The 22,963-nt window shown below is 42.3% G+C and overlaps 3 protein-coding genes across 11 annotated transcripts in view; all 3 read right to left on the bottom strand.

Annotated features, from left to right (window-relative positions):
* Positions 1-13,084, bottom strand: part of LOC112243848 — a 34,345-nt gene extending 21,261 nt beyond the window's left edge. Inside the window, exon 1 of the transcript XR_006082614.1 lies at positions 11,369-13,084. The gene's annotated coding sequence lies outside the window, so the exon portion shown is untranslated. The remainder of the gene's footprint in view (positions 1-11,368) is intronic.
* LOC121845514 (gastrula zinc finger protein XlCGF53.1-like) lies at positions 323-22,476 on the bottom strand. Of its 6 annotated transcripts, none has more exons than XM_042317055.1 (5): positions 11,023-11,371; positions 10,380-10,516; positions 9,916-10,131; positions 8,271-8,486; positions 323-542 (listed from the first exon to the last, which is right to left on the bottom strand). In XM_042317055.1, exons 1-5 carry the CDS (start codon positions 11,318-11,320, stop codon positions 501-503), a joined length of 909 nt encoding a protein of 302 aa, XP_042172989.1. In that variant the 5' UTR covers positions 11,321-11,371; the 3' UTR covers positions 323-500. The 6 variants fall into 6 exon arrangements, with proteins under 6 accessions (XP_042172989.1, XP_042172988.1, XP_042172986.1 ...); XM_042317054.1 differs by lacking the exon at positions 323-542 and adding an exon at positions 3,045-3,335; XM_042317050.1 differs by lacking the exon at positions 323-542 and adding an exon at positions 21,632-22,476 and having other exon boundaries at positions 7,203-8,486; positions 11,023-11,368.
* On the bottom strand, positions 13,118-21,639 carry LOC121845513 (zinc finger and BTB domain-containing protein 20-like). 4 transcript variants are annotated; one of them, XM_042317042.1, is made up of 4 exons: positions 21,286-21,639; positions 20,829-20,965; positions 19,114-19,326; positions 13,119-14,885 (listed from the first exon to the last, which is right to left on the bottom strand). In XM_042317042.1, exons 1-4 carry the CDS (start codon positions 21,581-21,583, stop codon positions 13,647-13,649), a joined length of 1,887 nt encoding a protein of 628 aa, XP_042172976.1. In that variant the 5' UTR covers positions 21,584-21,639; the 3' UTR covers positions 13,119-13,646. The 4 variants fall into 4 exon arrangements, with proteins under 4 accessions (XP_042172977.1, XP_042172976.1, XP_042172975.1 ...); XM_042317041.1 differs by having other exon boundaries at positions 13,121-14,882; positions 19,114-19,329; XM_042317040.1 differs by having other exon boundaries at positions 13,122-14,885; positions 19,114-19,329.
* Positions 22,477-22,963: the final 487 nt, after the last annotated feature.

Genomic DNA, 22,963 nt, shown 5'->3' with positions numbered 1-22,963 from the left:
TGGGAGAGAGGAAGCATATCCTAGATCTGTGCCTTGGGGAAACTTCACCCTGGAACACTCAGGGCAACCCAACGTCATGTGGCCTTCCGCCAGTGTGGATGAGGTGGTGCTTCTTCATGTGACAGGACTGGGTGAAGGACTTCCCACAGTAGACACAGTGAAATGGTTTCTCTCCGGTGTGGACCCTCTCATGCATCTTTAGCTGGTGGCTGTGGGAGAAGCCCTTGAAGCAGTGGCTGCACCGGAGCTGCCTCTTGGCTGACGTCAGCTGTTGCAGCTGCTTTTCTATACATTTTGATGAAGAAGTGGAGCCTGTTGAAATTCGGGAAGGGGGCTGGCTTCCCTCTTTGGGGAACCTGGTGGAGAGTAACCCTTGGGGATGAAAAAGCGGTTTCGGGTGGACAGTCCATTGAAATCTAGCAATTTGGACCTGGATCCTACAGTTCTCCCTCACTCTGTGTTTTGAGCATCAGGGGGACACATCTCTGTCTGTCCAGACTCTATTCCCCCTCTGTGTCCTCCTTTTTGACTGTAGATTTGGCCTGAAAAGAGGAGGGAGGAATTAAGTCGACGGGCATGAGCTCTACAAAACTCTACAAACAAATACAGGTGTATTATAACTCAGCTATTACTAAATCAAATCAAATTGTATTGGTTACATGCTCCAAATACAACAGGTGTAGATCTTACAGTGAAATGCTTACTTAAGAGCCCATTCCCAACAGTACAGTAAAAATACAAATATTTGCTAAATAAAAAAGTAAATAGTAACACAATTAAAACAATAACGAGGCTATATACAAGGAGTACCAGTACCAGTACCGATTCAATGTTCCTGAGTTCGAGGTTGTTGAGGTAATACAGGGGTAAAAGTGACTAGGCTACATTATTGATCAAATGGATTGAATGAAGTTGCTCCTTTACTGACTCAACTCATGGACAAAGAAAATCTGAAGCTTCTCTGTCCTCAAAACATTTAAAACTAATATTGGTCTGCGGTAATTCCCTGTACTTTTAATAGGAAAATGTCCTTTCCTTCCAACTCCCTGATTTAATTTGGACGCAATGTGAGAATATACAGGTAACTGTCAAAATAAAGGAAACACCAACAACGTTTCTTAATAGTGTGTTGGGCCACCACAAGCTGCCAGAACAGCTGCAATGCACCTCGACATAGATTCTACAAGTGTCTGGAACTCTACTGGAGGGATGCGACATTTCTTCCTCTAGAAATTCCATCATTTGGTGTTGTTGATGGTGGTGGAAAAAGCTCCAGAATCTCCCATAATTGTCTTTCATGAACTAACACTCGCTCTTCACTTTTTCCCTCCTACTAGCTCTGACTTTGCTGATCGCTAAAACATTTTTAAAATGTACTTACTTTGTCTGTGATATGTGGTTGTCCGACCTAGCTATCTTAAGATGAATGCACTAACTAAATACAATCTAATTTTATTGGTCACATACACATATTTAGCAGATGTTATTGTGGGTGTAATGAAATGCTTGTGTTCCTAGCTCCAACAGTTCAGTAGTATCTAACAATTCACAACAATACACACAAATCGAAAAGTAAAATAATGGAATTAAGGAATATTAGGATGAACAATGTTGGAGTGGCATTGACTAAAATACAGTAGAATACATTATATACATATGCAGTATGTAAACATTAATAATGAAACACTAGTCACTTTAATAAAGTGACCAGTGATTCCATGTCTATGTACATGTAGCCTCTAAGGTGCAGGGTTGAGGAACCGGGTGGTAGCCGGCTAGTGATGGCTATTTAACAGTCTGATGGACTTGAGATAGAAGCTGTTTTTTGGTCTCTCGTTCCCAGCTTTGATGCACCTGTACTGACTTCGCCTTCTGGATGATAGCGGGGTGAACAGGCCGTGCCTCAGGTGGTTGATATTGATGATATTTTTGGCCTTTCTGTGACATCAGGTGCTGTAGGTGTCCTGGAGGGCAGGCTGTGTGCCCCTAATGATGCATTGGGCAGACCGCACCACCCTCTGGAGAGCCCTGCGGTTGCGGGCGATGCAGTACCTGGCGGTGATACAGCCCGACAGGATGCTTTCTATTGTGCATCTGTCAAAGTTTGAGGGTTCCAGGTGCCAAGCCAAATTTCTTCAGCCTCCTGAGGTTTAAGAGGCACTGTTGTGCCTTCTTCACTACACTGTCTGTGTAAGTGGACCATTTCAGATGTCAGTGATGTGTACTCCGGGAACTTTTCACCTCCTCCACTGCGGTCCCGTCGATGTGGATAGGGGCGTGCTCCCTCTGCTGTCTCCTGAAGTCCATGTTTTGTTGACGTTGAGTAGGAGGTTATTTTCCTGGCACCACTCCGCCAGGGCCCTCAACTCCTTCCTGTAGTCTGTCTCGTCATTGTTGGTAATCAGGCCTACTACTGTGGTGTCGTCTGCAAATTTGAATATTGACTTTCGATGTGTGCGTGGCCACGCAGTCATGGGTGAACAGGGAGTACAGGAGGGGGCTGTGCACACACCCTTGTGGGGCCTCTGTGTTGAGGATCAGCATAGTGGAGGTGTTGTTTCCTACCTCAGGAAGTCCAGGTCCCAGTTGCACAGGGAAGGGTGTTCAGGCCCAGGGCCTCAAGCTTAATGATGAGCTTGGAGGGTACTATGGTGTTGAAGTCTGAACTAGTCAATGAAGAACATTCTTACATAGGTATTCCTCTTGTCCGGATAGGGTAGTGTGCAGTGCGATGACTTTGGCGATTGCATTGTCTGTGGATCTATTGGGGCGGTATGCAAATTGAGGTGGGTCTAGGGTGTCAGGTAAGGTGGAGGTGATATGATCCTTAACTAGCCTCTCAAAGCATTTCATGATGACAAAATGAGTACTATGGGGCACTAGTCTTTTAGTTCAGATAGTCATTTATTAAATCACTCTGAATAAGAGCATTGTATTTCACGGTAAAGTCTACAACTGTTGTATTCGGCGCATGTGAAAAATACAATTTGATTTGAATACAGTATACACTGAACAAAAAGAAAACGCAACATGCAACAATTGAGTTACAGTTCATATAAGGAAATCATTCAATTAAAAACAATTCATTTGGCCCTAATCTATGGATATGCATCTGTTGGTTACAGACACTGTACCTTAAAAAATATGTAGAGGCGTGGATCAGAAAACCAGTCAGTATCTGGTGTGACATTTCATTCACATAGAGTTGATCAGGCTGTTGATTGTGGCCTGTGGAATGTTGTCCCACTCCTCTTCAAGTTGCTGGATATTGGAGGGAACAGGAACACGCTGTCGTACATGTCGATCCATCCAAAACATGCTTGCGAGTACGCAGGCTACGGAAGAACAGACATTTTCAGCTTTCAGGAATTGTATACAGATCCTTGTGACATGGGGCCGTGCATTATCATGCCGAAAGACGAGGTGATGGAGGTGGGTCTCAGGATCTCGTCATGGTATCTCTGTGCATTCAAATGGCCATCGACAAAAAAATCTATTGTGTAATGATCATGCTGTATAATCAGCTTCTTGATATGTCACACCTGTCAGGATTATCTTGGCAAAAGAGAAATGCTCATTAACAGGGATGTAAACATTTGTACACAACATTTGAGAGAGAAGCTTTTTGAGCATATGGAACATTTCTGAGATCTTTTATTTCAGTTCATGAAACATGGGACCAACACTTTACATGTTGCCTGTTTTCTCTCTGTATATTTTAGGGTCAATGTGAGAATATTATTTATTGATTATATTATAGGAATTGATCAACAAAAACTGCAGGGGGGTCTGCAAAAAAATAAATATATAATTATATATACATGTAAAAAGTGTATTTACAATGTTTATGAATATCATTCGCAAAAACAGAATAAACACATTTTGAATTAGAAGAGATAATATTTTATTTCTAAAGATGTCAACACATTTCCTAATATTGGGTAAATTACACTCACTGGAGCCAAATACACTGGCATTCATAGGCTTTGAAAAAGCACCTGTGAATAGGCTACCAGTGTGGCAAGTGCCACTGACTGCTAGTAAGTTCTTTACTTTAACATAGACTTCTGTCAACACATGGCTAACCTTTGTTTAAAATCAGCTAAATAGCTGCACTTAGCGAAATTGTGTTTGGAGTTAACTTGCTAGCCAGTAGGCCATGTTAGAGTTTAAACTTCTTCAAATGATAAAATGTGGGTATGTCAAAATACTGAATCTACAAAAAATAAAATAAAAAGTTTACTATTTCTCCTTGCCATTATCATTCAAGATGTCATTTTTTTGGCTAACATATGATCGGTTGCCTGGGAGGGGGTCCCTGGGCAAGAAGAGAAGGTTGAAGTGTATGCAGATAATGTAAAATATGAACCTCGTGGTGTATTATAAAGAGACCTGGGATAACATCCTGAAGACATACAGTGGATAAGAGAAGGTTGAAGTGTATGCAGATAATGTAAAATATGAACCTCGTGGTGTATTATAAAACATAAGAGACCTGGGATAACATCCTGAAGACATACAGTGGATTGGAAAAGTCTTCCCTTTTTCCACATTTTGTTTCGTTCCAGCCTTACTCTAAAACGGATGACAAGCTCTTTTTCTCATCAATCTACACACACAACTCCATAATGACAAAGAGACATTTTCACAAATGTATACAAATAAAACAGAAATAACTTATTTACATACAGTACCAGTCAAAAGTTTGGACACACCTACTCATTCCCGATGGGGAATCCTGAGTGGCGCAGCGGCCTAACGCACTGCATCTCAGTGCTAGACACATCATTACAGACTCTGGTTTGATTCCAGGCTGTATCACAACCGGACGTGATTGGGAGTCCCATAGGGCGGCGCACAATTAGCCCAGCGTCGTCTGGGTTAGGGGTAGGCCGTCAATGTAAATAAGAATTTGTTCTTAACTGACTTGCCTAGTTAAATAAATAAAAACAAAATTACAGGGTTTTTCTTTATTTGTTCTATTTTCTACATTGTAAAATAATAGTGAAGACATCAAAACTATGAAATAACACGTATGGAATCATGTAGTAAAAAAAAAAGTGTTAAACAAATCAAAATATATCTTATATGTGAGATTCTGCTGCAGAAGATAAGTTCATTAGAGTTACCAGCCTCAGAAATTGCAGCCCAAATAAATGCTTCACAGAATTCAAGAAACAGACACATCTCAACATCAACTGTTCAGAGGAGACTGTGTGAATCAGTCCTTCATGGTCGAATTGCTGCAAAGAAACCACTACTAAAGGACACCAATAAGAAGAGGAGACTTGCTTGGACAGAGAAACATGAGCAATAGACATTAGACCGGTGGAAATCTGTCCTTTGGTCTGATGAGTCCAAATTTGATGATCTCCACATGTGTGGTTCCCACCGTGAAGCATGGAGGTGGTGGTGTGATGGTGCTTTACTGGTGACACAGTCTGTGATTTATTTAGAATTCAAGGCACACTTAATGAGCATGGCTACCACAGCATTCTGCAGCGATACGCCATCCCATCTGGCTTGCACTTAGTGGGACTATCATTTGTTTTTCAACAGGACAATGACCCAACACACCTCCAGGCTGTGTAAGGGCCATTTGATCATGGAGAGTAATAGAGTGCTGCATCAGATCACCTGGCCTCCACAATCACCCGACCTCAACCCAATAAAGATGATTTGGGATGAGCTGGACTGCAGAGTGAAGGGAAAGCAGCCAACAAGTGCTCAGCATATGTGGGAACTCCTTCAAGACTGTTGAAAAAGCATTCCAGGTGAAGCTGTTTGAGAGAATGCCACATGGTGGCTACTTTGAAGAATCTCAAATATAAAATATATTTGAATTTGTTTAACACTTTTTTTGGGTTACTACACGATTCCATATGTATTATTTCATCGTTTTGATGTTTGCACTATTATTCTACAATGTAGAAAAAAGTAAAAAATAAAGAAAAACCCTTGAATGAGTAGGTGTGTCCAAACTTTTGACTGGTACTGTAAGTATTTAGACCTTTTGCTATGAGACTCAAAATTGAGCTCAGGTGCATCCTGTTTCCATTGATCATCCTTGAGATGTTTCTATAACTTGATTGGAGTCCATCTGTGGTAAATTCAATTTCTTGGACATGATTTGGAAAGGCACACATCTGTCTGTATAAAAGGTCACACAGTTCACAGTGAATGTCAGAGCAAAAACCAAGCCATAACGTTGAAGGAATTGTCCGTAGACCTCCGAGAAAGGTTCGTGTTGATGCACAAATCTGGGGAAGGCTACCAAAGAAATTCTGCAGCATTGAAGGTCCCCAAGAACACAGTGGCCTCCATCATTCTTAAATGGAAGAAGTTGGAAGCACCAAGAGTCTTCCTAGAGCTGGCCGCCCCATGTCAAATTGAGAAATTGGGGGAAAAGGGCCTTGGTCAGGGAGGGGACCAAGAACCCGATGTTCACTCTGAAAGAGCTCCAGAGTTCCTCGGTGGAGATGGGAGAACTTTCCCGAAGGACAACCATCTTTTCAGCACTCCACCAATCAGGCCTTTTATGGTAGAGTGGCCAAATGGAAGCCACTCAGTAAAAAGGCACATGACAGCCCGGTTGGAGTTTTCATTAGTTGCCTTTTGGCACTCTCAGACCATGAGAAACAAGATTCTCTGGTCTGATGAAACCAAAATTGAACTCTTTAGACTGAATGCCAAGCATCCCATCTGGAGGAAACCAGGCACTGCTCATCACTATGGGAAAGCATGTTGGTGGAAGCATCATGCTGTGGGGATGTTTTTCAGTGGCAGTGACAAGGAGACTAGTCAGGGTTGAGGGAAAGATGAACAGAGTGAAGTACAGAGAGATCCTTGATGAAAACCTGCTCCAGAGCGCTTAGGACATGACTGGGGCGAAGGTTCACCTTCCAACAGGACAATGACACTAAGCACACAGCCAAGACAACACAGGAGTGGCTTCGAGACAAGTCTCAATGTCCTTAAGTAGCCCAGCCAGAGCCCGGACTTGAACCCGATCAAACATCTCTGCAGAAATCTGAAAAAAGCTGTGAAGCGACACTCCCCATCCAACTTGACAGAGCTTGAGAGGATCTGCAGAGAAGAATGGGAGAAACTCCCCGAGTTTGTAGCGTCATACCCAAGAACACTTAAACTGTAATTGCTGCCAAATATGCATCAACAAAGTACAGAGTATATATACATATATACATATATATACACATATATACATATATACATACAAAAATGTATAACCTGTTTTGTATTGTCATTATGGGGTAGTGTGTATAGATTGAATACTTCCATAAATGCACTGTAGAACAAATCAAGTTTGAACTCATAATATTGCTAGAACAGCTTTTTTCAATAGGAATCTCTTGCTTCTGTCCAATTTCTCAATGATGAAGCTTCTGATGTCTTTTCAGATTGCTGGAGTGGGAGAACCTGCGCCCGCAATGTGCACAACTGAAGGGCTTCTCCCCAGTGTGGACATTCAGGTGCATTTGGAGATCGGTGCGGGACATAAAGCTCTTCTCACACAAGTTGCAGGCGAACGCCCGCTTTCTGTTGTGGACGACCACATGCTGCCGCAAGTCACTCTCGTGGACAAACTTCTTATGGCAGCTCAGGCAACCGTACAATCGCTCTATGGTGTCCGGTCTAACGTGTGTGGCAAGATTACTCGAGTGAGACGAAGTTGTGGCGCTTTGTCTAAAATGGCCGACCGGAAGTGAGGTATGAGCTGGTTGTTGAACTCCTCTTCCTGGTATTTCAAAGTGTCTATGGAGGCTTGCCATCGTAGGTGCGTTCCTCTCAAACACTCCCTCTCCCTGCGTATTTCCAGTCCCATTGACCTGTGTAGAAGCTGTACCCACCTGACCCCACTCAAAATCTCTATCTACCTGCTGTCCACTGGATACAGAGTCAATCACTATCACATGTTCTGATGAAGAATGGAACGACTTGGGGGAAAACCTGTGGTTTTCTAACCCTACACTTCTCATTTCTATGTCTGAGCTAGTCTGTGTTTCTAGGCCCACTGGGCCACTCCCTAGGTCCATTACTTTAGTGTGAGCAGCAGAGGCGCCATCATCCGTCCCTACTACCTCTCTGCACACCTGGTTTAAAGAATCTCTTAGGAGATTGAGGCCCCCGTACATGTCACACTTAGTGTCCAGACTCGGTCTCTCTGCTCTGGGTTCAAATCCTGTGTACTGCTGGAGTCCCTGGTTCACATTCCCTGTTTCTGATTGGAAGACGACGTCAGATCCACTGACCTCCATAGCGATGTTGTTGTAATTGTTGTTGCCTCTGGGGCCACTAGACTGGAAGGTGGTGTCCTCTGTGGTGGCTGCAGCCAGTTGGGTGGTTAGTTCTCTGCTGCCCTCCACTGTTCTGGCTGGGTGGCTGATCCTAGAGTCCTGGTCATCTGCTTCTCCCTCCACCTTGATGATCAGCAGGTCTGGTTGCCCTTCCTCTGTCTCTGCTGACTGCTGATGGGGTTAAGTGGGAGAGATGAGTGAGTGAGACAGAGCATACACTATCTACTGAATGGAGATATGGGCATGACATGGGATTTTGGGAAATTCATAGTAGTTGTCTTGTTGTTATTGTGTTGTAATCAGTGCTGTAGTGGAGGGTAAACTCCAACTTTTGTATTTTGCACAAAAACCTTCATAAAGACATTGGACAGAAGTAAATTATTCCATTAATACAAATATAACTGCACATATATCTTAAGACTGTTTTCATGAATTTTATTATATACTCTTAAAACCCATTCAAAAACAGCAAGGGATGTGATCCAGGAAGTAGGCAGGACTTTCATAGCGTATTGCTATAAAACGAACTGACATAATGCTAATCCATAGCTTTTTTTTACATAGGAATCTCTTGATTCTGTGTCGCTTCTCAATGATGAAGCTTCTGATGTCTATTCAGATTGCTGGAGTGGGAGAACCTGCGCCCGCACTGTGCACAACTGAAGGGCTTCTCCCCAGTGTGGACGTTCTGGTGAACTTGGAGATGGCTGGCGCACACAAAGCTCTTCTCACACAACGTGCAGGAGAATGTCCGCTTTCTGGTGTGGATGACTGCATGCCGCCGCAAGTCACTCTCGTGGACAAACGTCTTATGGCAGCTTGGGCAACCGTACGGTCGCTCTACAGTGCCAGGTGAAACATCTGTGGCGAGATTACTGGAGTGAGAGGAAGTTGTGGCGCTTGGTCTAAAATGGCAGACAGGAAGTGAGGTATGAGCTGGTTGTTGAACTCTTATTCCTGGTATTTCAGAGTGTCTCTGGAGGCTTGCCAACGAACACCAACTATCTTTGTTGGCCTCACCTGTGCCAAGATGCATTTCTGTATTTATCTCTGAGGGCCGGAAGCCGGGTGAAACCAATTGCGTCATGTTGTCTCTCATTGATTCGGTGTGAATCATTGGTGCGTTTCTGTTAAACACTCCCACTCCCTGCTTATTTCCAGACCCATTGTCATCTGGTGTAGTAGCTGTACTCACCTGACCCCACTCAAAATCTCTATCTACCTGCTGCACACTGGATACAGAGTCAATCACTATCACATTTTCTGATGAAGAATGGAATGACTTGGGGGAAAACCTGTGGTTTTCTAACCCTACACTTCTCATTTCCATGGTTGAGCTAGTCTGTGTTTCTGGGTCCACTGAGCCACTCCCTAGGTCCATTACTTTAGTGTGAGCAGCAGAGGCGCCATCATCAGTCACTACTACCTCTCTCCACACCTGGTTTAAAGAATCTCTTAGGAGATTGAGGCCCCCGTACATGTCACACTTAGTGTCCAGACTCTGACTCTCTGCTTTGGGTTCAAATCCTGTGTACTGCTGTGGTCCCTGGTACACATTCCCTGTTTCTGATTGGAGGAGGACGGCGTCAGATCCACTGACCTCCATAGCGGTGTTGTTGTAGTTGTTGTTGCCTCTGGGGCCACTGAGCTGGAAGGCGGGATCCTTGCTGGTCGCTGCAGCCGGTTGGGTGGTTAGTTCTCTGCTGCCCTCCACTGTTCTGGCTGGGTGGCTGGACCTAGATTTCTGGTCGTCTGCGACTCCCTCATCCTTGATGATCAGCAGGTCTGGTTCCCCTTCCTCTGTCTCTGCTGACTGCTGATGGGGTTAAGTGGGAGAGATGAGTGAGTGAGACAGAGCATACACAATCTACTGAATGGAGATATGGGCATGACATGGGATTTAGTGAAAGCCATAGTAGTTGCCTTGTTATTGTGTTAGAATGTGCTGACATACATAGCTATACAGACATGACCTCATTCCCAGGCAAAGCGTTCTGGTGTCCGAGACTAAAACAGACATAAGTCTGTGACAGTCTAAAATTGTCTGTTAAAATTGGAACTTACCTCATCACTTGTAGCATCCATATGCTTTGATGGAGAGACATCGTCTTGGTCCACGTCTATGGGCTGTCTGTCTCTTTGAATGCTGCTGTTCCCAAAACTCCTGTTGGAAAGTCTGGCTCTGCTTTGCCAAGTAGGTCCTGGAAATAAAGGGGGAGGTAAAAAAAATAATAATAATGAATAACTATGATGTTAACAAAATGATGATCATCTTCCATATGACCCCATCCATCAATGGTGTTTTTACAAAGAACAAGGGGATCATAATACTTGTATGACGTATTATAATGTGTCTATAGAGCTGGAATGATCCTAGCTGTGTTGACAGTACAAAGTAAGCACGGCATACACTGAGTGTACAAAACATTTACAGCACCTGCTCTAATGTATTTCTGTGTTCATATTTCAGTACAACATAGGGATTATTTAGACTTTAAGGATAGTGAAAAAAATCATGTTGTGAGGAACAATAGAGCCACTCTACAAATTAGTGCTACCACATACACAGTGGGTGACAATGGGCCTTCTGCGCCTTCAAGAAGGGCTAAGGATTTCTAAAATAAGTATTATAATAATTATATTATTTTCAATAATGTTGATTCTAAGATGTTCTTTGTGTACACGGTAATCATTTATCATCACCAACCTGTCGTTGCAGTTTCTCGATGGTTGTGTCTGTTTAGGAGGCGTATTCCATGGAAGCGGTTGTGGACGGACCCCTCTGAAGACTTTGTTCTCTCCGATCGAAACCTGGCGATCTGAAGTTCCATCAATTTCATTTTCCTCCGGAGAAATTCGTTCTCCTTGTGGCTTTGGGACATCTTCAGGTGCACAACAGCATAGCCATCGTCAACAACTTTGCAGATTTCGGCTACAGCCGCGTTGGCTAGCACCTCCATGATTGAGGCTATCTGCGCCTGGAACTCGACCACGGAACCCGACATTGTCCCCCGACGCTTTTGGCCCCTTTTCAATATGAAAACAGTCTTTATGTTTTCTATAATATTATAATCATCTACAGGATATAGTTTGCTATTAAAATGAAGGCAATCCTATCAGAAACGAAACATCGCTAGCTTTGTTTGTAGCCGGTGATTCTTTCCTTTTCATCATTATGCTGGACTGTGCAATTAAAGTTTAACACCGCCACCTACTGTACAGGAGTGCTCCATCACAACAACGTTGTACCCGAGCTATTACAAAACATGTTTTTTTCCACATCTATAATGGCTGTCATTTATTCAAATGGATGATTGTGTAAAATTATTTTGCTGAAGAAGTGGTTAATTGATAGATATTGTGACAAACGCCCTAAACTAAGAAAAGTGCACAATAATGCCTGGCTGGAAGTGGCATTCCCACATAACCATATGTAACCCAATATTTGCGGTCTGCCCCACATACACAGGCAAACAGCATCAGGATATCTTAATGTATCTTGGAAATATAGACCTGTAAACACAGAGATACAATAGGTGGAAATATCAACTATTAATATTTATGACGAATGTATACTTTTTGGTAGCTGAATAATAGACAACTTCCCAAGTCATTGCTCTCATTCAGCCCTGTTTGGTCCTGCCTGATAAAAATACATAGTTACACGTTGTTGTTGTTGTTGTGGCTATTGTAATCAGCTCTAAAGACAACAAGTGGGCTTAGACATCAAAATTAAACATTTTGGGTCCAAGGTTCCTTGAAGGATTTTGTATCTTATGCCCCTACTCATGTAATTAAACCACAGATTATTTTGGGGGGCACCCTAGATTTGACCTCAAATCCAATATGGTGTCCAAAATCCAATATAGGTGCAATAATATCATTTGATGGTGGTTAATGTATGAATTGAGTAAATTAGATCATTTGTTTAGAATCATGTAAAACACTGCTGCCCATAAAGACTGTTTTGGTGTAAATCTATTTGATTCTGATTCCAATATGTCCAACATGATTCACACACTGTTGCCTGCTTATAGTGAGGTCCAAAGGTATTTGGACAGGGAACATGTTTGGTTGTGCTTTTGGCTCTGTACTCCAGCACTTTGAGTTTGAACTGATACAATGACTAGGAGGTTAAATTACAGACTGGAAACTTTACAGGAAAGATTCATCCATTTTGAACGTTATATTGTTTTTGTGTGAGCGATGCTCTATTGATACCAGGGGTAAGGGGTTTTCATGGGTATAGGAGCTATTGCCGTTCAAGAAGGTAGAAATTTGGCCGGTATGATGTACCATTGCGATAAAACCCCTCTCACTACATTGGAAATTAAGAGAAATACGACTTTTTGATCACAAAACAAGTCTGGGATTCGTGCCAGATTTCAAGACTTGACAATGTCAAGATAGGTTGTCTTCTATCAAATGAACCATTCATCATATTTGTGCGATATTCCTACCTTCATCAAACGTGTGACTCTACTTGTTGGATGCATTTGCATTTTGTTTTGGTTGTTTTACAGATAATTTTGTACCCAATAGAAATCAAATCCAATTGTATTTGTCATATGCGCCGAATACAACAGGTGTAGTAGACATTACCGTGAAATCCTTACTTAGAAGCCCTTAACCAACGATGCAGAATTTATTTTTAAGTAAGAAAATATTTGCACAAAATAAATCAAATCAAATTTTAAAAAGTAACACAATAAAATAACAATAACAATGCTATATACAGGGGGGTACAGGTTAGTCAAGGTAATATGTACATGTAGTTAGGGGTAAAGTGACTATGCATAGATAAACAGCGAGTAGCAGCAGTGTAAAAAAGGGGGTCAATGCAAATTGTCTGGGTAGCCGTTTGATGAACAGTTTAGCAGTCTAATGGCTTGAGGGTAGAAGCTGTGAATGGTACATCATGTATTGTGTCATTCTGGAGTCACTTTTATTGTAAATAAGAATAGAATGTGTTTCTAAACACGTCCACATTAATATGGATGCTACCATGATTGCAGATAATCATGAATGAATCGTGAATAATGACGAGTGAGAGTTTTCGGCATAAAAATCATAAATATGACCAAAGTGCTGGAGTACAGAGACAAAACAACAACATGTGTCACTGTCCAAATACTTTTGGACCCAACTGTATATCAAATGACAGCGTTTTCACGAATTTGATTATTTACTCTTGAATCCCATAAAAAAAAAGCAAGGTACATGATCCAGGAAGTAGGCAGGACTTTCACAGCGTGTTGCTATAAAACGAACTGACATAATGCTAATCCATAGCTTTTTTTTACATAGGAATCTCTTGTTCCATGTCAGTTCTCAATGATGAAGCTTCTGATGTCTTTTCAGATTGCTGGAGTGGGAGAACCTGCGCCCGCACTGTGCACAACTGAAGGGCTTCTCCCCAGTGTGGACGTTCTGGTGCACTTGGAGCTTGCTGGGGGACACAAAGCTCTTCTCACACAACATGCAGGCGAACGCCCGCTTTCTGGTGTGGATGGTCATGTGATGCCGTAAGTCGCTCTCGTGGAGAAACTTTTTATTGCAGCTCGGGCAACCGTATGGTCGTTCTACAGTGCCAGGTCTAAAGTGTGAGGCGAAATTACTGGAGTGAGAGAAAGTTGTGGCGCTTGGTCTAAAATAACCGTCAGGAAGTGAGGCAGGAACTGGTTGTTGAACTCCTCTTCCTGGTATTTCAGAGTGTCTATGGAAGCTTGCCAATGAAGACCAACTATCTTTGTTGGCCTCACTTGCATTTCCTGTGTCAAGATGCATGCCTGTATTTTTCTCTGGAGGATGGAAACCAGGTGCTACCAAAAGTGTTGTGTTGTCGCTCATCGATTTGGGGCGAATCATTGGTGCATTTCTGTTAAACCCTCCCACTCCCTGCTTATTTCCAGTCCCATTGTCCTGTGGTGTAGTAGTTGTACCCACCTGACCCCATTCGAAACCTCTATCTACCTGCTGGCCAGTGGATACAGAGTCAATCACTATCACATGTTCTGATGAAGAATGGAACGACTTGGGGGAAAACCTGTGGTTTTCTAACCCTACACTTCTCATTTCTATGTCTGAGCTAGTCTGTGTTTCTAGGCCCACTGGGCCACTCCCTAGGTCCATTACTTTAGTGTGAGCAGCAGAGGCGCCATCATCAGTCACTACTACCTCTCTCCACACCTGGTTTAAAGAATCTCTTAGGAGATTGAGGTCCCCATTCATGTCACACTTTGTGTCCAGACTCGGTCTCTCTGCTTTGGGTTCAAATCCTGTGTGCTGCTGGGGTCCCTGGTTCACAGTCCCTGTTTCTGATTGGAGGAGGACGGCGTCAGATCCACTGACCTCCATAGCGGTGTTGTTGTAGTTGTTGTTGTTGTAGATGTTGCCTCTGGGCTGGAAGGCGCAGTCCTCTGTGGTGGCTGCAGCCAGTTGGGTGGTTAGTTCCCTGCTGCCCTCCACTGTTCTGGCTGGGTGGCTGATCCTAGAGTCCTGGTCATCTGCTTCCCCCTCATCCTTGATGATCAGCAGGTCTGGTTCCCCTTCCTCTGTCTCTGCTGACTGCTGATGGGGTTAAGTGGGAGAGATGAGTGAGTGAGACAGAGCATACACAATCTACTGAATGGAGATATGGGCATGACATGGGATTTAGTGAAATTCATAGTAGTTGTCTTGTTGTTATTGTGTTATAATCAGTGGTGTAGTGGAGGGTAAACTCCACCTTCTGTATTTTGCTTAAACCATCATAAAATACATTGGCTAGAAGTAAATTAATCCACTAATACAAATATAATTAAGCAATAAACCCTGAGGGGGTGTGGTATGTGGCAAATATACCACGGCTAATGGCTGTTCTTACCAAGACGCAATGCAGAGTGCTAAGTTATCAACTAAATTAGAGCAGTAAAAATAAATATGTTTTGTCATACCCGTGGTATACAAATTCATATACTAAGGCTGTCAGCCAATCAGCATTCAGGGCTCGAACCATCCAGTTTATTTATTTATTTTTTATTTTACCTTTATTTTACTAGGCAAGTCAGTTAAGAACAAATTCTTATTTTCAATGACGGCCTAGGAACAGTGGGTTAACTGCCTGTTCAGGGGCAGAACGACAGATTTGTGTTGGACTCTCACCTTGTCAGCTCGGGGATTCAAACTTGCAACCTTTCGGGTACTAGTCCAACACTCTACCCACTAGGCTACCCTTCCGCCCATAACTTAAGATATATCTTAAATGTACGCGTTTTCATGAATTTGATTATATAACTTTTGAATCCCATTCAAAAACAGCGAGGGACATGATCCAGGAAGTAGGTTGGCACAATTACCGTATAACCCTGTAACCGATGGCTATGGATGAAGACCGTCATAACCGTTTTTATACAGTACCAGTCAAAAGTTTGGACACACCCACTCATTCAAGGGTTTTTCTTTATTTTTTAAACTATTTTCTACATTGTAGAATAATAGTGAAGACATCACTTTTTTTTTTTTTTTTTACCAAATCAAAATATATTTGAGATCTGATATTTATCAAAAGTAGCCACCCTTTGCCTTGACAGCTTTGCACACTCTTGGCATTCTCTCTCTCATGAGGTAGTCACATGGAATGCATTTCAATTGACAGGTGTGCCTTGTTAAAGATTCATTTGTGGAATTTCTTTCCTACTTAATGCGTTTGAGCCAATCAGTTGTGTTGTAACAAGGTAGGGGTGGTATACAGAAGTTAGCCGTATTTGGTAAAAGACCAAGTCCGTATTATGGCAAAAACAGCTCAAATAAGCAAAGAGAAATGACAGTCCATTATTACTTTAAGACATGAAGGTCAGTCAATCAGGAAAATGTCAAGAACTTTGAAAGTGCAGTCGCAAAAATGGAACGCCACAGCAAAGGAAGACCCAGAGGTACCGCTGCTGCAGAGGAGAAGTTCGTTAGAGTTACTAGCCTCAGAAATGCTTCAGAGTTCAAGTAACAGACATCTCAACATCAACTGTTGAGAGGAGACTGCGTGAATCAGACCTTCATGGTTGAATTTCTGCAAAGAAACCACTACTAAAGGACACCAATAATAAGAAGACTCTTGCTTGGACGAGAAACATGAGCAATGGAAATTAGACGGATGGAAATCTGTCCTTTGGTCCGATGAGTCCAAATTTGATGATCTGGTTCCCACAGTGAAGCATGGAGGAGGAGGTGTGATGGTGCTTTGCAGGTGACACAGTCTGTGATTTATTTAGAATTCAAAGCACACTTAACCAGCATGGCTACCATAGCATTTTGCAGCTATACGCCATCCCATCTGGCTTGCGCTTAGTGGGACTATCATTTGTTTTTCAACAGGACAATGACCCAACACACCTCCAGGCTGTGTAAGGGCCCTTTCATCATGGAGAGTTATGGAGTGCTGCATCAGATGACCTGGCCCCCACAATCACCTGACCTCAACCCAATAAAGATGGTTTGGGGTGAGTTGGACTGCAGAGTGAAGGGAAAGCAGCCAACAAGTGCTCAGCATATGTGGGAACTCCTTCAAGACTGTTGAAAAAACATTCCATGTGAAGCTGTTTGAGAGAATGACAAGTGTGTCATCAAGGTGGCTACTTTGAAGAATCTCAAATATAACATATTTTGATTTGTTGAACACGTTGATTACTACATGATTCCATGTGTGTTATTTCATAGTTTTGATGTCTACACTATTATTCTACAATGTAGAATATAGTAAAATAAAGAAAAACCCTTGAATGAGAAGATGTGTCCAAACTTTTGACTGGTAATGTATATAATAATGATATTTCTATTGGGAACCAACAGCTGACTGAAAACGGGAAGGCCGGGTATTTGTGTAGTTGAGTCCGTTTCTGCCATAGAATTAGGAATTAGAACACAAGAATGGACATGAAAGGTCTTATAACAGTATAAAAGGTCAGCCATTTTGTTCAGGGAGTTTGTCAACCACGGTCAGCCAGTGTGCTGCGATATTTATTAGCTAGCTAGCCAGTTTAAGTTGAATGATTTCCAATAATTGTTCAAATGAACTGCCAATATGCCAACATTCCATACAAACAGTGCAGTCAATCCACAGCCATATACTGGCTGAAAACAGCAGATGATAGGTCTTATACAAGTTGTAAATGCAATAAGTACTGATATTGTATCATATTACAACATTCACAGCTTTCCAAGAAAACAAACAGTGAGACATTTATGGTCTGTTTATATATATTTTAGAGACTATTTATACAGAAAATGTGTATAAAACCTGTATAAACTGTATTTATAATTTCATGACAATATATTATGTTAACAATCATTATATTTCTGATATATCACATGTCTTACTTTTATAATTCATAAAAGCAGGAAATGCATCACCTCTGCCTCTACTGCCATCCGTTCCAATTAGACCGGATTGGATTTCTCCCTGACCACAATGGCTGCCATTCTCACTCCATTCTAGAACTGAGTGTTTATGACATAGCCCCTCTAGTAATATAATAGGATCTCCATGGTTTCTGCTGTAACATGGACTCTCCAAGTTGTTGTTGCTCCTTGCTGAAACTATTCAGGAGCTGAGAAGAAAATGTGAGTATTTTGCAATTCAAACAGTTATAACCAATTACCGTCATCCAAAATTCCTTGACAGTCACAGCCCTATCGGTGTCAGTTCTCAATGATGAAGCTTCTGATGTCTTTTCAGATTGCTGGAGTGGGAGAACCTGCGCCCACAATGTGCACAATGAAGGGCTTCACCACAACTGTGGACGTTCTGGTGCATTTGGAGATGGCTGGCGCACACAAAGCTCTTCTCACACAGGGTGCAGGAGAATGTCCGCTTTCTGGTGTGGATGACTGCATGCCGCGGCAAGTCACTCTTGGACAAACTTCCTATGGCAGTTCGGGCAACCGTAAGGTCGTTCTACATTGCCAGGTCTAATATCGGTGGCAAGATTACTCGAGTAAGAGGAAGTTGTGGAGCTTGGTCTAAAATGGCTGACAGGAAGTGAGGTATGAGCTGGTTGTTGAGCTCCTCTTCCTGGTATTTCAGAGTGTCTACGGAGGCTTAATAACTAGCTTTGTTGGCCTCGCCTACATTTCCTGTGTCAAGATGGGTGGCTGTATTTAAAGAGTCTCTTAAGGCGTCTGCATGCTTCCCAGTCGAAAACAGTTCGGTCGAGATCGTGCATGTATTATGACAACATTATGTGAGAATTTTGTTCGTTTTGGACTTTCGGTTTTTTTCAGCTGTTCGGGCACAGAATTTTTTTTCTGGAGGCATGCTGAAGTTCAGAGCGGAAGTCTACGCCCCTTCGTTGGTGATTGGTCAACAATAGGGATTCTTCAATAAAGTAATTGTTGTCATTCAAGAGACGACTCGTTTTCATGCACATTTTTTCATTGAAAACTACAGCACCAAACATCTTAGTTAGATGTAAAATTGCAAATTGAAATTAAGATTTCTTGAGTTATCTTAGATTCATTCGGACCATTTTGAGGAGGTATAGACTGGCGACGATGTTTAAAAATGGACAAACAGTACAATTGCCGTATTTTTCTTGTTTTTTAAGTGAAGGTCTTTTAAGGGAGTATGCAAGCACACTCGTACGGTTCGGCTAGGCACCAGCTGAACTGAAGCATGCTGATGAGGAGATTGAGGTCCCTGTTCATGTCACACTTTGTGTCCAGACTATGTGTCTCTGCTATGGAGTTCAAATTCTGTGTGTTGCTGGGGTCCCTGGTTCACAGTCCCTGTTTCTGACTGGAGGAGAACGGCGTCAGATCCACTGACCTCCATAGCGGTGTTGTTGTAGTTGTTGTTGCCTCTGGTGCCACTGAGCTGGAAGGCGGAGTCCTCTGTGGTGGCTGCAGCCGGTTGGGTGGTTAGTTCTCTGCTGCCCTCCACTGTTCTAGCTGGGTGGCTGATCCTAGAGTGATGGTCATCTGCTTCTCCCTCCACCTTGATGATCAGCAGGTCTGGTTGCCCTTCCTCTGTCTCTGCTGACTGCTGATGGGGTTAAGTGGGAGAGATGAGTGAGTGAGACAGAGCATACACTATCTACTGAATGGAGATATGGGCATGACATGGGATTTAGTGAAATTCATAGTAGTTGTCTTGTTGTTATTGTGTTATAATCAGTGGTGTAGTGGAGGGTAAACTCCAACTAAACAAAACTTCTGTATTTTACACATGCGTTTACAAACCTTTAGTGCAAAAATGCATTGAAAGTATAGGGGAAAGTATAGGGGAAAGTATAGGTGATAAGAGTTTACCCACCTATTTTTACCACTAAATCACTGGTTAGAATGTGCTGATATACACGTCTATACAGACATAACCTCATCCCCAGGCGGAAGTGTCTGGTGTGCGAGACTAAAACAGACAAGTCTGTGACCGTTTGAAATCGTCTGTTAAAATTGGGACTTCACATACACCAGAAGTTCACATACACTGTAGCCAAATACATTTAACCTCAGTTTCACAATTCCTGACATTTAATCCAAGTAAAAATTCGGATCACCACTTAATTTTAAGAATGTTAAGGTTTACTTTGGGCACATCAGTCATCCAAAATTACAAACATTAACCAGTCTCCAAAACAGGTTAAATTCCTGACTGATGTCTTGAGTTGTTGCTTCAATATATCCACATAATTTCCCCTCCTCATGAAGCCATCTATTTTGTGAAGTGCACCAGTCCCTCCTGCAGCAAAGCACCACCACAACATGCTGCTGCCACCCCCGTGCTTCACGGTTGGGATGGTGTTCTTTGGTTTGCAAGCCTCCCCCTTTTTCTTCTCCTCCAAACATAACGATGGTCATTATGGCCAAACAGTTCTATTTTTGTTACATCAGACCAGAGATTATTTCTCCAAAAAGTATGACCTTTGTCCAATGTGCAGTTGCACTTTTCACACCAAAGTACGTTCATCTCTAGGAGACAGAACGCGTCTCCTTCCTGAGTGGTATGACGGCTGCATGGTCCCATGGTGTTTATACTTGCGTACTATTGTTTGTACAGATGAACGTGGTACCTTCAGGCATTTGGAAATTGCTCCCAAGGATGAACCAGACATGTTGAGGTCTACAAAAAAAATTCTGAGGTCTTGGCTGATTTCTTTCGATTTTCCCATGATGTCAAGCAAAGAGGCACTGAGTTTGAAGGTAGGCCAGGTACACCTCCAATTGACTCAAATGATGTCAATTAGCCTATCAGAAGCTTCTAAAGCCATGACCTCAATTTTTTTTAGTTTTCCAAGCTGTTTAAAGGCACAGTCAACTTAGTGTATGTAAACTTCTGACCCACTGGAATTGTGATACAGTGAATTATAAGTGAAATAATCTGTAAACAATTGTTGGAAAAATTACTTGTGTCATGCACAAAATAGATGTCCTAACCGACTTGCCAAAACTATAGTTTGTTAACAAGAAATGTGTGGAGTCGTTGAAAAACAAGTTTTAATGACTCCAACATAAGTGTATGTAAACTTCCAACTTCAACTGTACCTCATCACTTGTAGCATCCATATGCTTTGATGGAGAGACATCCTCTTGGTCCACGTCTATGGGCTGTCTGTCTCTTTGAATGCTGCTGTTCCCAAAACTCCTGTTGGAAAGTCTGGCTCTGCTTTGCCAAGTAGGTCCTGGAAATAAAGGGGAGGTTAATTTGGCCCCATCCATCAATGGTGTTTCACAAAGAACATGGCAAGCATAATACGTTCATGACGTGTGTAATGTGTATATAGAGCTAGAGGGACCCTAGCTGTATTGACAGTACAAAGTAAGCATGAAACGTCATATATGGAATGTCAATAATACAGCTGGGCGCTAAATGTTTTGACTTTACATACATCATGGATGTATTATGCTTGCTTTAAACTTTGTAAAACACAATTGATGGATGGGATCAATTGAAGACTCATGTAATTTAGTCTATGTGCACACTGTCAAATTCATCATCAACCTGTCGTTGCCGTCTCTCGATGGTTGTGTCTGTTTAGGAGGCGTATTCCATGGAAGCGGTTGTGGACGGACCCCTCTGAAGACTTTGTTCTCTCCGCTCGAAACCTCAAGATCTGAAGTTCCATCAATTTCATTTTCCTCCGGAGAAATTCGTTGTCCTTGTGGCTTTGGGACATCTCCAGGTGTACAACGGCATAGCCATCGTCAACAATTTTGCAGATTTCGGCTACAGCCGCGTTGGCTAGCACCTCCATGATTGAGGCTATCTGCGCCTGGAACTCGACCACGGAACCCGACATTGTCCCCCGACGCTTTTGGCCCCTTTTCAATATGAAAACAGTCTTTATGTTTTCTATATTATGACGAAATATAGTTATCTAGCAATCTAGTAAAACAAATACAATAATATCAGAGACTGAACATCGATAGCTAGCTAGCTTTGTTTGTAACGTTAGCTTGCGGTTGAGATCATTTTTTCCTGTTCCTCATCACTTTCATGTGATCATATGCGCCACCTACTGTACAGGAGTGCTACACCACAACAATGTTGTAGCTATTATAAACATGATATTTGCTTGAAACAATATTTCATGATTTAAACATTTAAAAAAGCATTACACTATTTGTGTTATTTCTATTATAAATAGTAAACAGTAAATATATCTTGTTGAGAGGCAAAGGGACATTTCAATTCTTAATTTGCGAATGTGGCTTGCTTCCTTCTGCGGGGAACCTGGCAGAGAGTAACCGTTGGGGATGAAAAGTTGTTTCGGGTGGCCATTCGTTGAAATCTGGAAACTTGAACTCAATGGCGATTTTTGCATGTAAATCTTGGTTGGGCAAACCCCCCCAAAAATTGGGGGTGCATGCCAGCAAAGCCACTATTCAACACAACACTAAACAATACATTAATTGCACAATAACGGTGACAAACGGGGCCCACAAACTGTTAGGGCCTACATAAAGCTGTCCCAACAGCAGAGTCCCAATAGCAGTCTCAACACCTTTCCACTGCTACACCTGGCTATCAGCAGAGCTTTGTCTGGCAGCGAAACAGCTAATCCAGCTTAATTTACTGCCTTTTATCCACTTGTTGCCCCCTTATGCCCTAGTTTATACATCTCAATTGTCAATAGAAACCACATTTGTTGAAGCAAGTCAGCCATATCAGATTGTTTTTTAAAGAGGCAATCCATAATTTCGATTAAGACATTAATGAGCAAGCTAGAACGGACGTGGTCAACTATTTGTTCAGCACATTTGAAATGTACAGCGTCAGATTTCAGAACATGGGCCGTTGTTACAGTGTTCTCCCTGTGCACTAAGTCAGAACCGTAGGATAAATAAAGGGGGCATATAAGCAGACAATGAAAGCTCTTACAATATCCAATGATTACATTTCTCTAAAACAGGTTATAGGCTACATGTGCACCACCAAGTCAGAACAGTAGGCAAAATTAAGAGGGGAAAATAGACCACATTATTAGGGTGAGGCACATGGGTTACTAACAGCTTACTATACAACATACACTTAGCATTACTTTCTTAGCTACAGTATACATATCTCCCTGTCATATTACATAATTTATGCAGCAGCATACAAGACATTTTTGGACTAACCTTGTTGTGCTGTGCTCAATTGAACAGGAAGGTGGCGTGGCGGTCCTTCGTGGGCAAAT

This window comes from Oncorhynchus tshawytscha, unplaced genomic scaffold, assembly GCF_018296145.1.
Source record: "Oncorhynchus tshawytscha isolate Ot180627B unplaced genomic scaffold, Otsh_v2.0 Un_contig_210_pilon_pilon, whole genome shotgun sequence".
Taxonomy (NCBI): Eukaryota; Metazoa; Chordata; class Actinopteri; order Salmoniformes; family Salmonidae; genus Oncorhynchus; species Oncorhynchus tshawytscha.
Note: the sequence above shows the minus strand (reverse complement) of the source record. Positions and strands in the feature narration are given on the sequence as shown.

What these genes read in the sequence shown, in the direction of transcription:
- LOC121845514 (XM_042317050.1), bottom strand. Translation starts at nt 11,320, where the DNA reads ATGTCGGGTTCCGTGGTCGAGTTCCAGGCGCAGATAGCCTCAATCATG. An exon ending in TCGAGAAACTGCAACGACAG is followed by an intron (nt 10,517 to 11,022) that starts GTTGGTGATGAT and finishes CTTTATTTCCAG; the next exon opens with GACCTACTTGGCAAAGCAGA. An exon ending in TGGATGCTACAAGTGATGAG is followed by an intron (nt 10,132 to 10,379) that starts GTAAGTTCCAAT and finishes TAACCCCATCAG; the next exon opens with CAGTCAGCAGAGACAGAGGA.
- LOC121845513 (XM_042317040.1), bottom strand. Translation starts at nt 21,583, where the DNA reads ATGTCGGGTTCCGTGGTCGAGTTCCAGGCGCAGATAGCCTCAATCATG. An exon ending in TCGAGAGACGGCAACGACAG is followed by an intron (nt 20,966 to 21,285) that starts GTTGATGATGAA and finishes CTTTATTTCCAG; the next exon opens with GACCTACTTGGCAAAGCAGA. An exon ending in ACAACAACACCGCTATGGAG is followed by an intron (nt 14,886 to 19,113) that starts GTCAGTGGATCT and finishes TAACCCCATCAG; the next exon opens with CAGTCAGCAGAGACAGAGGA.